We start from the raw sequence: 12619 nt of genomic DNA, 5'->3' as shown, positions 1-12619 counted from the left end.
TCCAGGCTCAACGTCAGGTGTCAGGAAGGAGAGGTCGGCATCCCTCATCACCTTCTGTCCAGAGAAAGGCTGGGATAGACTCCATTCCTCAGAGAGGTGCCATTTCAACCACGCCCACGCGCAAAGAGCTATTTGTTTTCCCAAATCTTTCTGGCAAGTGGTTATTTTCTTTCCACTGACATGACCCCCAATGGATGCATCCTGCATTCGCTTTCTGGCAGTTGGAAAAATACAGCTGGAGAATCTCAGTAAGCGCCTGTTGCCAGGGCGCGTCCCCTCTCCTCCAGCATCATCATCCCGGCAGCTTCAACAGCCAAGAGGAAAGGGCAGGCGGGAAGCACGCAGGGGGCGGACACGGCTGCAGCCTGGGGCGGGCCTGCATGGGGGTCCAGGGCCCTGGGGGCCTTGGCTGGCTCCGGGCGCAGGCGTGGTGCTCGAGGCAGCCAGCGGTTCCCGGCGGGCGCCGGATGCCCCCTCCTTCCGGGGCAGTCGCCCGCATGTTTGCCAGCACCCCCTACTGTCTCACCCCTGACTTAACAGTATTCGAAATGGAACAGTGACAGTGTGAGAGAAGGGAACAAGTTAGACGCGCGGCGGCCAGTCTCTAAACTCACTTTGTCGTAAAATGTAGAAAAGAAGGAGCAGACACGCGGCACCCCTACGGCTCCAGCCCCTTTAATGTGGCAGTGCCGCCGCCCGCCGTGCTCCCAGCGAGCTGTTACTACAAACACTCAGTCCTGGCCAGCAGGCTGGGAGCTGGTGGCGCCACCCAGGGCCCCGCGCCAGGTTCTCGCTGGGCGGGAGCCCCCTCCACATGCCGGTTTCCCCGCCGGGCCGCCTTCGTGGGCCAGAAGCCACTCTTTCACGGCCACGCCTCCAGAGTAGCCGCCCAGGGCTCCGCTGCTGCAGACCACTCTATGGCACGGGATGAGGATGGGGATCTGGAAGACAGCGAGGCAGCCACCATCAGTCTGGGCTCCGGGCCAGCGTGGTCTTTCGGGATCCAGGGCAAGGCCCCTGGCCCATGACCACGATGGACCCGGGGGGCCCAACTCGCAGGGCTTGGCCACATGCAGGCTCTGTCTCAGCACTGCTCACCCCTTGGCCTCTGAGGGTCCTGCATGGGCTGGGAAGGGGCCCAATGCCTGAGGCGAATGTGGGGCATCTTCTAGAGAACCCCTTTATGCTACGACTGGGGAAGCGAAAGCTTAATTTCACTTCATGAGGGATTTAAAACGGATACAGAATTTAAAATGACATTTCCAAGTTTAGGTACCACGTAAAATTCTCCAACACTTCCAAGATGTAAGAGGAAACTTTGGGGAATGCTGTACTCACACAGGCCACTTCAACCCAGAGGCTGGAACTTGTGGCTGTCCCCATGCAGTCCACGTCTGTTTTTGTAAATAAGGTTTTATGGGAACACAGCCACGCCCACTTGGTACTCCGTACCTGCGGCTGCTTTTGCAAAGCCTAAAATATTGATTGAACAGCCCTTTGTAGAAAAGGTTTGCTGACCCCGGCTTTACACTACACCCGTGCACCAGGGGGACCTGCTTTCCTCCTTAGTCTCTGGACATGGCAAGTCTGAGAAGCTCCAGCTCCATCTGTTCCCACCTGAAAAGCTGCCCCCACCACTGCTGCCACCAGTACCCCACCTGCTGGGATGGGGCAGCCAGCTCTTCCACTGATCCCAGCAAGGACCCTCGGCCCATGCCCACCCTCACTCCTCCCACAGGGTTCCCCCCCACCCCCCCAAAAGAAGCCCTAATGGGAAGACAAAGCTGCTCCTAGCCTTTCACACCTGGAGACAAGCGGAGTCGTCAGGTGCCTGCTTAAATCAACAGTGGTTCCACTAAAAGCAACGCCACTTTACAGTGAAAATGAGTCCAAACACAACCCACAGAGAACCACCAACTATCAGAAGGGCCCCACTGCTGGGACCAAGGGCAGTGACAGCCACCCAGGGGCCGAGTGTCCCTGAGATGCACCAGGAAACACAGGCCCAGGCTGGGCTCTGTGCACCCAGTGGAGCTCACCCGTGGCCCAAAATGCAGCCGCACCAGTCCCAGGGGAGGGGCAAGGCTGGCCCAGCCTTGGAGAGTGAGGGCCTGGTTCCCGGGAGGCCGGACAGGCAGGGAGGCAGGTGTGTAGACCAGGCGCCGATGCCCCCAGGGCAAGGCCTCCCCCAGCGCCTGGCACCTTCTTTTCCTGGCCCAGAGCTGGCACCACGCAGACCTGCAGGAGTCTGATACCGCACGTACCAGACTGGCTGGACCCCAGGGCCTGCAGTCGCCAGATGGGAGCAAGGGGCCCTCTCATGAGGGCTGCTCGCTACTCTTGCAGCCATTCACAGGCCTAGTCCCCCCTAACCTTGCGCTTGCGCAGCCAACCCCACCAGGGAGGGCACCCCCTGTCCTCTCTGGCGGGGCCTCCTCAACAGGAGTCCCAAGTCTCACGGGAGCCCTGCTTGGGGTCAGTTCCTGGAACGGCAGCGTTGCTGTCCGCACGGAGCTCTGACAGCCACGGGTGGAGGGGGCTGTAGTGGCCACTGCCCTTGCTTTGGGTTTCCGTGGGGAGGACCTCACTGGAGAGATGCTCCTGGCCTGCTCTCTCCCCACCAAACCCCCCGAGGGGAGGATGACTCACTGAGCAGCCACCCTTGGAAGAAGGGACGAGAATGCTCAGCTCAGCACCATGTGGAGTCCTGCAGGGGGACTGCCTGGCCCACGGCACGGGGCGTCCTGTTCTCTTCCAAGGCATGGTCAGCGCCCGCCCCTGCAGGGACCGGTGATGGGACGGGGGGGGTGTCTAATTCTGGCAGGACTTCCTGCAAAGCCTGCCATGGCTATGGCTATGGCCATGCCACCTCTCCAGTCAAGCTTTTATCCTAATAAAGTTAACATCCTTTACTCATGTCTCAGTTGGCTCAGGAGATGGGAGGAAAGGGATGTAATTACAGCCCCGGAAAACCACAGTGGATGGGAGATGTCTTCCTGGGCAGCCAGTGGACACAGCTTAGAGCACACCCAGCGTGCCAGGGATGGCCACATGCCGGGGGCCACCAAACACAAGGGGGTGTACCCCGTGTTCCCACTGCACGGGGCTCTGGGAGGCCAAGGGTCGTTCTGCGTAAGGATCCGGACAAGCAGCTGCTCAGAGCTTGAGAAGAGCTGCTCTCTGGAGGGACTCCCTCAGGCCTCGGCAGAGTGCAGACTTCTGCTAAGGGGAGGGTCTGCTCCGGAGTCCCTGGGGAAGAAAGGCTTCATCCTAGGTGGCTCCATCCTGGCGGGAGGAAGGGGCACCGGTGGGCGGCCACTGCAGGCCCAGGGCATGCTGGGGTGAGAGCTCTCATCACTGTGGGAACATCACGGTGGCCGCTCCACAAAGAAGGTCATAGCAGCGGGCACAGGTACAGGAACCGGGGCCCACTCTGGAGATGGCGCCAGGGTGGGGAGCTGGGCGCAGACCCTGAGAGACCCCACCCGTGGGGGGAACCTCCTCTCATGGTATCTGGGCACCCCCTGCTCCCTCGGGCGGTCGTTCCTGCTTCTGCCTTTACCGGAGGCCCTTCACTGCGGGTGGAGCAGGGTGTCACCTGCTGGGCACCAGACACACAAACACGCCTGCCTGGAAGTGCCCCTCTGTGGGGCTGCACCTGTCCCAGGAGGATGGCTGGATCCCCAGTCCCTGTCCCAGACACGCTGCTCGGTAATGATGCCCTGGGGAGAGCATGCCTGATGTGCACATCGTGACATTGTATCCTCCAACGAGCCCAGGCCAGGCACTCTCAACTTCGGGACACGTTAAGCCTCTGGCCCAAGTTGACGAGCTGCTTAGAGGCCGAGAGGGGATTCCAGCCCCACACTCTGTACACTGCCCCCAGGGGACCGCCGAGGCCGGGCCTGGGGGTGCTGGCACGTACGTAAGTTGGCTTGGGAGGTAGGAATCTGACTTCCCGCACATCACAGACTAGTCCCCCCTTGGACCAGAAGTTAGAGTTGCCATGGTAACTCGCATCGTCTGTGGGGCTCTGACCCCGCACGGGGAGGGTGAGCTCAGACTTCCTCTCCAGTGCAGTTTAACTGAGCGAGAAGCAGACACGCTGCCGAGTCCTGCCCGCAGCACCCAGCTCCCATCTGCCTGGAGGGAGTAGTGGGAAACTTTAAGAACAGGTTCTCTGCTCTGATTGAGGGTTTTTATCAAATACAATAGTACATTAATAATTGCTGGGAGGACATGATTAAGTAATATACAATTCAAGTTTCTGACTGATAAAGAGATAGACATTTAATTCAATTTAGTCTTACAAACATTTAGGCACCAGTTCAATTTTCCTACCGAACAGCAGATTTCACAAGTGAGCTTTGATTTTCTTCCCTCTGGCCCAACAAGCTATGAAATTGTAACGAAGTGTGTAACGTGAACCTGCCTCCCTTTCTATGCATGACGCAGATAACAGGACTGCTGGCCTGGAACAGCAATTATAAAGAGAGCTATGACCAGTCTTCATCTTTGATGGAGAACTGGTGTCCTACCAAACACGCACTATCTTCCCCTCCGGAAATCGGAACACTGCTTCTGCTCGTGCTAATATTGGTGGCAAGTTTCAGACTATCAAGATGACGAGACCTGCTAAAATTCACGGGGGCCCTCAGGACATTTCAAAGGATCTGCATCCTCTATGCCCTCGCCTTTAAAGCCTGTGCTACACGAAATGCAATTTTTATCAACAACCACGAAGCTCATAATATCACAGCTGCATTGAAATCTTCACGCTGTGAAATCTAATTCATCCAATACGCGAATCCATCACTTACACAGACCCTTTCTCAAATGCTATAAAACTTCCAAACCCATAGATTTGTCTCCAACAAAAATAACACGAAGGGGCCTTTCGATCAATAATGGAATCCCTCTGATTCTGGTGCCGGCTGAATATTTTCTCCAGCTTCGCCTTTGTTCTTCTGGGTAGCAGCCCACAAGGGAAGGAGCTTGTTTTCACTTGCGGCCTCATCAATACCTAAATCCTGGTGAACAAGTGACACCGAGAAGCTGTAATCAATAGCTCCCTGTGCGTTTTTTTCTTCTGGTCAAATGGTTCAGCCCCACTGACAGCCCTGACACTTAGAACATGATGCTAAATCTTTATCAACAGCCATCTGGGTGACTGGCAGGCCAAGACTCAGGGGGTCATTAACGCTCACGGCAATCTGTGAACAAACTAAGTCCTCAGGAATGCGTTTGTTTAGAAGAAGGTGGAGAAACTCTCTGTGCAAGTATTGACTGCCTTTGAACTGCATTTAGCAAATTCTGTCTGAGGATGAGTGGAAGGGTGCTTTACCGGGGAGGGCGTGAGGCCTCTTCAACCTGCCCCACCGGAAGACGGGCCGTCCCCCAGGCTGGGCCTGGGAGAGGGTCTTCCAGAAGGCTCTGAAACCATTGCACCTGGGCTGTTAATTCCTTCACGGAAAACCATGGAAAAGCCAAGGGCCTGGAATGGGATGAAACTCCCCCACCACCGCAAAAACCGCCCCTCAGCCTGGCGCGGGGAGAGCAGCCCAGGCCAAGAGCAGGTGCCGTCGCGGGAGCCAGCACGTGCCCTTTTACCGCCAGCCGCCTAAGGAATCAGCGCGCAGTGGGCCTCACGGTGTTCTGGAACATTCCACATCCACCTGCCGCTCTCCTCCTGAAATGCACAACTGTTCTTCCCAGCCGGAACACAAGATGTTTTCAGAGGGTAAGCCTCCACGACGTGCTATCCGTGCTGGAGCCCACGTGTGTGGTGCTGCGGCCAGGCCCCTGCCGTCAGCGCCGAGAAGCGGGACACGCCAGCCGGTCCCTGACTAAGCCCCCCTTCCTCCCTCAGGTCCCTGGGTCACCACTGAGATCCCTCGGCCCGTTCTGAGGAGGTTCTCTTTTACCAACTTTGTGGGCCCCCTCTGAGGACGGCTGACTCCCGCCCAGCTGCCCGTGCTGCACCACGCAGCAGGCGTCTCCTTGCAGGGGCACCTCCGGTGCCTCGGGGCCACACCTGGAGGCCTCTGTCGGGTCCTCTGCAGCCTCTCATCAAGTTGAGGTCCCTGCGTGAGTCACAGGCAGCGCCCAACTACAGAGGGACGCCCAGGGAAAGGCCACAGAGGGCTCACCACCTCCTGTCACCCTTGGCATGGGAGGGAGCCGAGAAGAGGGGACGCGGTGCGGGCAGAATCCTCCCGCCCGAGTGCGTCGTCACGGCCACCCTCGGCGTGGGCACGCGATGGGGATGTCGAGACTAGGACTTCATGGATGGGAGAGTTTTAAGCCCTGTGAGATCCTGTTTTATAAATTTCAGTGGCTGAGGCCATACTTGAGCAGTGACAGTCATAGAGATTAACAGCAAGAGGAGAGAGTTCCGCTGATTGCAGGACAGTCAATGTTTCTGAACATCGCCACAAGCGCCATCGGCGGACAACCAAGGCCTCGCCACTGCAGAGAGGGAGAAACTGCGGGCATCGCAGCGGGCAGGTGAGGGGCTGCTCATCTGTGCGTGTCAGTTAGCAGAGCTGTTTCATGGCAAAGATGGGAGCCGCACCTGCTGACGGGGCAGGCGGTGCCAGGACGCGAGGCCAACCTCAGGGAGGGAGGGAGAGAGGGAGGGAGGGAGGGAGGGAGGCAGGGAGGGCCGGCAGAAGGACCATGTCTCCGCGTGGGGTGTGAACAGGTCGTGGCCTGAAACACGGATGGAGATGGGGGCCAGAGGGAGAATTTCTACACAGCACGGTGACGCCGTGAAGCAGGAGGAGGGCGCAAAGAAGTCAGTCCCCAGAGTTCCTCCTCGAGGCCCTGAGTGGACACCACAGCGCGCTCTGGATGGTCTCTCTATCCGGAGCAAAGTCAAACTGCCCCAAACTGAGTGGACCTGGGAGAAGACGGTGGCCTTCCAGAGGGAAGGTGTGACATAAGCTTCACTGGGAGACGTGAGTAACTACACCTAGAAACCTGATTCACCATCACCCCACGCTCAGCGCGGAAACGCGGCCTGTAGCCCACAGAGGAGGCGAATGCGAACGATGTAGCTGGGCTGCCGCCACTACGGCACAACAGGTGCAAAACGACATGCTGACCAGATCCACCGGCCTCCGTGGTGGAGACCAGGGACACGGGAAGTGGGGGGCTGTGTCATCGTATCACATATTGTTCCTGACGATCTGAGATATTTTAATATGGAAGAAAACTCTTCTCCAGATCAGATGTACATTAAAACACTGCCCCCCACTACAGACCTAGAGGGGCTGCTGCTTAAGAGTAACAGCGCCGTTTTGGGAGAAAGGCCAAGAAACTGCCATCTCCTCGAGACACCGGCTCTGCCCTCGGGCGGCCGCGAGCTGAGTGGTGAGCTGCCGAATGCGGTGTGCAAACAGCCAGCCTCTCCCCTGTGAGCAGGGGTGGAAGTAGTTTTGAAAACACAGGAGAGCCACAACAATTTTTTAAAAAGTGGGGTCTCTCTGATTTAGTAACTTCCCATCCCATGATGTGATGACTCTCTTTGCTTTTCCTGATAGGATGGCATTCTTCTACCATATTAGAGACTTTCCTACAACTTTAGGGAGAAACCATGCCCAATGTGATAGCAGGCCCTGGCGGGCACTGGAGACCGATAAGATCGGGAATATTCCAGGGCCCCATGCACCTGCGTGGCGTCTCCCAGAGGGCCGAGCTGCTGTGCGGACAGGGGTGCCCTTCCTGCCCACCTGCAGGCTCCACAGGCGTGTGTGGCCTTGGCCAGGCCCATGTCATGGCCTCCCCACAACCCACGCTGACTTCCTCCCTGAGACTGGACAGCGCTTGGCCCACGTGTGGCATGACGGGGAGCAGAGGTGACCTCTGCACTCCCGGGAGTGACAGGCCTGCGGCCGCCCCACACTGAGGCCTGACCCTGTCCCCTGGGGAGACGGCCTTGCGTGGTCCGTGAGTCTTGCTCTCAGCCCAGCCTGACTGCAGAGTCACAGAGGGGACAAAGACGTGAAGGAGCTTGGGGACATGCCCCAAAGCAATGAGTCACCCCAGGTCCCAAGGGCCACGGCCTGGACCTCCTGACGGAGCCAAGCCCCCAGGCGATGGGGGTGGGTTTGAAAACACCGCAGCACATGTGTTCTTCTAGAACGTAAGCTCTCGTGCGTGGGTCTGTTTTGTTTCCTGCTGTACTCCCGGCACCTGGAAGAGTGTCGGGCACACCCTAGGCACCCAGTGCGCCCAGCTGTCCAGTGAACGAATGGCTGTCTGCTCGCCACCCCTCCAGGCTTCGTCGCCCTGGGCTCCCTGTGCCGAGCGGCTCCCGGGGTTCTGACACGCGTCATGGGGCGGGGAGGGTCTCGGTGGTGCGTGGCAAAGCTTCTTTACCACCTTCACCCGACCAGTGCCACCCACACCTCTTCCAGAGGTCCCCACCACAAACGCTTCCTGTCCTCCCCGCCCACCGCAGCCCGGGCTGCCTCTGAAACCCGCTTCAGTCAGAGGACACTGTGACCCCGAGCGCAGTGCCCAGGCCCCCACTGACCACGGCCGTGCTGACATCACGTGGACGCAGACTCACAGGATTGCTTCTCACTGCCGCTCCCACGGCCCGCGCTGCTCTGGGGTTGCCCGCCAGGGCCGCTAACTGCTGGTAGGAAACCGTTTCTCCGAATTTCACAGCCTTCAGCAGCTTCCATAGCGCCTGTCTGGTGAACGAATCTGAAGGGAGAGAGCAGAGTGACACGATTTGGGCAAACGGCTCCGACAGCTCGGATACAAACAGCTGCCAGTCCTGAAAGAGAGGGTGCATCAACATAAGCAGAGGTGTTATTCTCAATGAAAACAGCTCCGCACGGCCCTGTCACCGTGTCACCCGACACGGAGGAAGAGGCGTGTGACGCAGGGCATGGAGCGGGCCGGCCCCTCTGCAGGCCTCCCCAACCATGCCTCACAGATTTGCGACTTCCTCCCATCTTCCCCGAGTGCCAGGCAGGCCTGAGACATGCTCTCCCGGCACCCGGGCGTGTATAAATTAGCACGCGGTTCGCTTCGTAAGCACAGAAGGCCCTGCTCGCACACCAACTTTGAAACCTTTTGTTCCGCTGGTTAATTTCCAACTTCAGCTGGGACACAGAAGGAAAAGGAAGCCACGGGCCGGGCTCTGATATTATGCTAGCTGTCCACATCCGACGGCGAGCAGGCTTAGAATGCCAAACACCACGGTACACAGGGGCTGGTGGTGACCTTGGCTACAGGCATCTGTAATGAGCAGGGCTGCAAAGATAAAACAACTTCATTCCCATTTGAATTGACTAACCACATCAGATTGCATTCACTCTTCATCCTGCTGCAGGAATGAAAAGGAGAACGCACGACAACATTCCCTCCCTCTGCTCCAGGTTTAGAGCTGTTCGTGGGTGTGGAGTGCGCTGGGGAGAAGCCTGGCATGTGAAGGAGGCGGGTCTGAACCGACACCTATTGTCTTTCTGAAGGGGACGCACGGCGCGGGAGCACTGGACACGGAGCTGTGGCCCCTACAGGGGGAGCGGGAGCCCCCGATGCAGCAACAAAGGCAAGGATTCCACGGGCAGGGGCGCAGTCCCTGAGTGTGTCCCTAATAGCACTAATTACACTTGGTGCCAAGCTGGCCAAGTGTGATTTGGTTCTTAAAGGAAACACACCCTTACATGCGTGTTAAATAATAAAAATCACTTCTTAACTGAGGGGAATGATAATCACTTCACTGGGAAAAAAAATCTGTTTAGACTTTATTATAACATTAAGCAAATTAAACATCAGCATAATCCAGGTGATACTAGAAAAGGGTCAGCAAAGAAATTGACTTTGTTGTTCATTAATTTACATGGATTAGCAGAGGGCAAAAAGATAGCAAATGTGCTCTAGTTTTTTATGATATAATTTCAAACTCTACACCGTTTGTGGCAGGAGGGTGACTTTGGGGTTAATCAGACTGATTTGTCCTTTTAATTGCTTTCTATTCAAAGAAAATTCATTAGATAATGTTCTCTTCAAAATTCATGAATCAATTTAACTGAAGAAACCACATTAACAGCTTTGGGTTCATTAGCACACGCGGTTGTGTGACTAGCTGATTGCTGCGAGGGTTTCCTTAGGCAAACAGACTCTGTTTACTGTGATTTCTTTAGAAAGGGTTTTGAAATCAAACTGTTAATCATTATCATTGTCACCGTTGTTGTGCCTAACTTAAAAAAAAAAAAAGGAAGAAAAAAGAAAAGCAAGGCAGCTTGGTGATAACTTGGAGAAAAAGAGGTTTCAGGGATAGCTGTCTTAGAAAAGAAACGATAAAAGCAGCACAAGTCGATACGGCAAGAAGCAGAGGCCAGTTTCCTGCCTTCTTCCCACAGCCCAGCGTTGTTGGCTTTTGTTTTCCGTGTTTTGGCCCAGGGAGAGGATGCTGCCCAGGTCTTCCAGGAGGACAGTCTGGAACGTACTAAACTTGCAGGAATACACTGAGAGGTGTGTGCAGACAGAAGCTGGAGAGACAGAACAGTTCCGAGAAGTCGCGGCACAGCTCCCCGGCCGCCACCTGAGCGCCAGGCGCTGACAGACTCCTGCCAAGTCACAGAGCACCCCTCCTTCCAAGGGGAAAAGCACTGTAAAATAAAACAATTGGAGGCCCGTATACGAGCGCAGAGTTTATCAAACATTTTCAGCTTCACTGTCAATTTTTCCACAGGAAACCGTTTCTCACCTTGTATGTACCAGGCAATGGTATTAGGACAAATAGCTCAAGAAATGCAGTATTTGTCAATCAAGCACATCATTTTATAAATGTACCTGGAAACTCAATTCCACCTTGTAGGGAGCAAATGCATTTCTTAGTCTAAGCGGTGCTCAGAGTCAGCGCCTTCGCCCTGGACCTGTGCAAAATCAGACCTGAGCCCCACTCCTCCAAACGGGGGGGCAACACTCTCGGTTGTTGGGTATCATTCTAAAATGTAGCAAAACCTGCTCATAAAGATTACCATGATCAATGTGTAAAATACATACTCTTGAGGTGACCACATCACTCTTTAGTGGCCGGACCGTCATTTCAGGTGGCCCTAAGGGGCAACCACTGAAATACCATCCTTTTCTCTCCCGCTAAGGTCCTCTGCGGAGCGCAGCTGCAGCCTCCGTAGGCCACATTCTGGATGTTTCTCTCCTTCCCCATCTCCTGCCTGTTCTGGGGTCCGGGTGAGGTCAAGGTAGGCTCTGCTGGAACACTGCTCCTTAGATCCCCCTTACCTTAAGGACACGGCCATCTCCATTTGAGCTTGGGTGGCTACTTAAATACACCCACTGCAACCACCTAAACCCGGCAAAAACTGTTTTCTGAACTCTCTCTCTTCCTGGATCGCACATCACGAGCCAGGTCGCTGATGATACTGCACACCTGTAGGATGCCCGGCCACAGCATCAAACCTGGTGTCCACGCACGGGTCACGGCCATTTGACAGGTTTCCAACTTTCCAAGGGTTCTCCCTCCCAGGACTTGCCTTCTCTGGCCTCCGGCACAGAGGGGGCACCCAGGCTGGCACACCGGAGCTCAAGATAATCTGGGAGGGAGCCAGGTTTCTGATCAGGTGAATCCAGAGGCGAGTTCTGACACTACGTGCTCTTCAAGTATCAACGAGCTAACCTGACCTGATGCTGCCTTGGCATCAAAGCAGCCAGACGACCTTTCCAGGGATGAACCTGGGGGGGAGAACATGAAAGTGAAAGGAAACAGGGGTTCTGGTCCAGGGGGAACAGAGTCAGCGTCTTCTCCCTTCCTATCTCTGCTGAATGCCTTTATAAAGCCTGGGCACAAGGCACAGAGCAGCTATGTGAGGGCTGTGGAAAGTAAAGGCTCGGGAAGAGGAATTTGAAGAAACACTGCAACGATGCGCCAGTTTACCACTTTTCCCCTCAATAATCCCCAGCCAGGACTGACTGCAGCCTCGACCCTGGAGGTGGTGCTGGTGCAGACGGAGCCCAGGGCTCTCATCACTCACCTTGAGGAGGGAGAAGGAGCCCTCATGCTCAGAGGACGGAGGAGCCCCGCTCTGCGCTATTACCTCTGAACTCCTGTACCGCCGCCCCCAAGCAATCCTGCAGCGGGGGGGATGGCAATGGTGGCGGGCCCGCAGGTGCTGAAGGCTCTGAGGAGAAACATCCTTTCTGATGGGAAGAGCTATGGTCCCCAAAGGTGGGTGGACCCACTGCTTTCCCTCTCTTTGTATTCTCACTGCTCGGCCCTGGATATAAGCGCAGTCGCAGGAGTGTGTGGTAACGCAGAGGACCCCCAAGAACTGGAAAGGACCAGGGAGATAGCAGAGAAAGTGGCCTTTGGGAAAGCACGCCAGCAAGTTGTTTATAAATTCCTGGATTCGCCCCTGAGCTGTGCATGTGTGGATCTGCCACTAAACCCAAGACTCTGAGAACTGAGGTAAGGGTTAGACCACTGCTGGGGTCCTGGAGGGCAGACCTGAACAGGACTGCGGAGGCTACAAAGGAACGGATACTGAAACCACAACCTGCAGAAGCCTGGTCAGGACTCATGGGCTGTATCCAACCAGGTCGAGTGTCTCATAAACAAAAACATCAACATTACTGTAAG

The 12619-nt window shown here is 56.0% G+C and overlaps 1 protein-coding gene across 1 annotated transcript in view; it reads right to left on the bottom strand.

The window, feature by feature from the left end:
- Positions 1-659: 659 nt before the first annotated feature.
- MGMT (O-6-methylguanine-DNA methyltransferase) overlaps positions 660-12619 on the bottom strand; it is a gene marked incomplete at its 5' end in the record, with an annotated part of 233480 nt that continues 221520 nt past the window's right edge. Inside the window, 2 exons of the mRNA XM_079714651.1 lie at positions 660-941; positions 8576-8715. Of these exons, the coding sequence (XP_079570777.1) occupies positions 732-941; positions 8576-8715 (350 nt within the window). The 3' untranslated portion in view covers positions 660-731. The remainder of the gene's footprint in view (positions 942-8575; positions 8716-12619) is intronic.

Source organism: Hyperoodon ampullatus (genome assembly GCF_949752795.1).
Source record: "Hyperoodon ampullatus genome assembly, chromosome: 1".
Classification (NCBI taxonomy): Eukaryota; Metazoa; Chordata; class Mammalia; order Artiodactyla; family Ziphiidae; genus Hyperoodon; species Hyperoodon ampullatus.
Note: the sequence above shows the minus strand (reverse complement) of the source record. Positions and strands in the feature narration are given on the sequence as shown.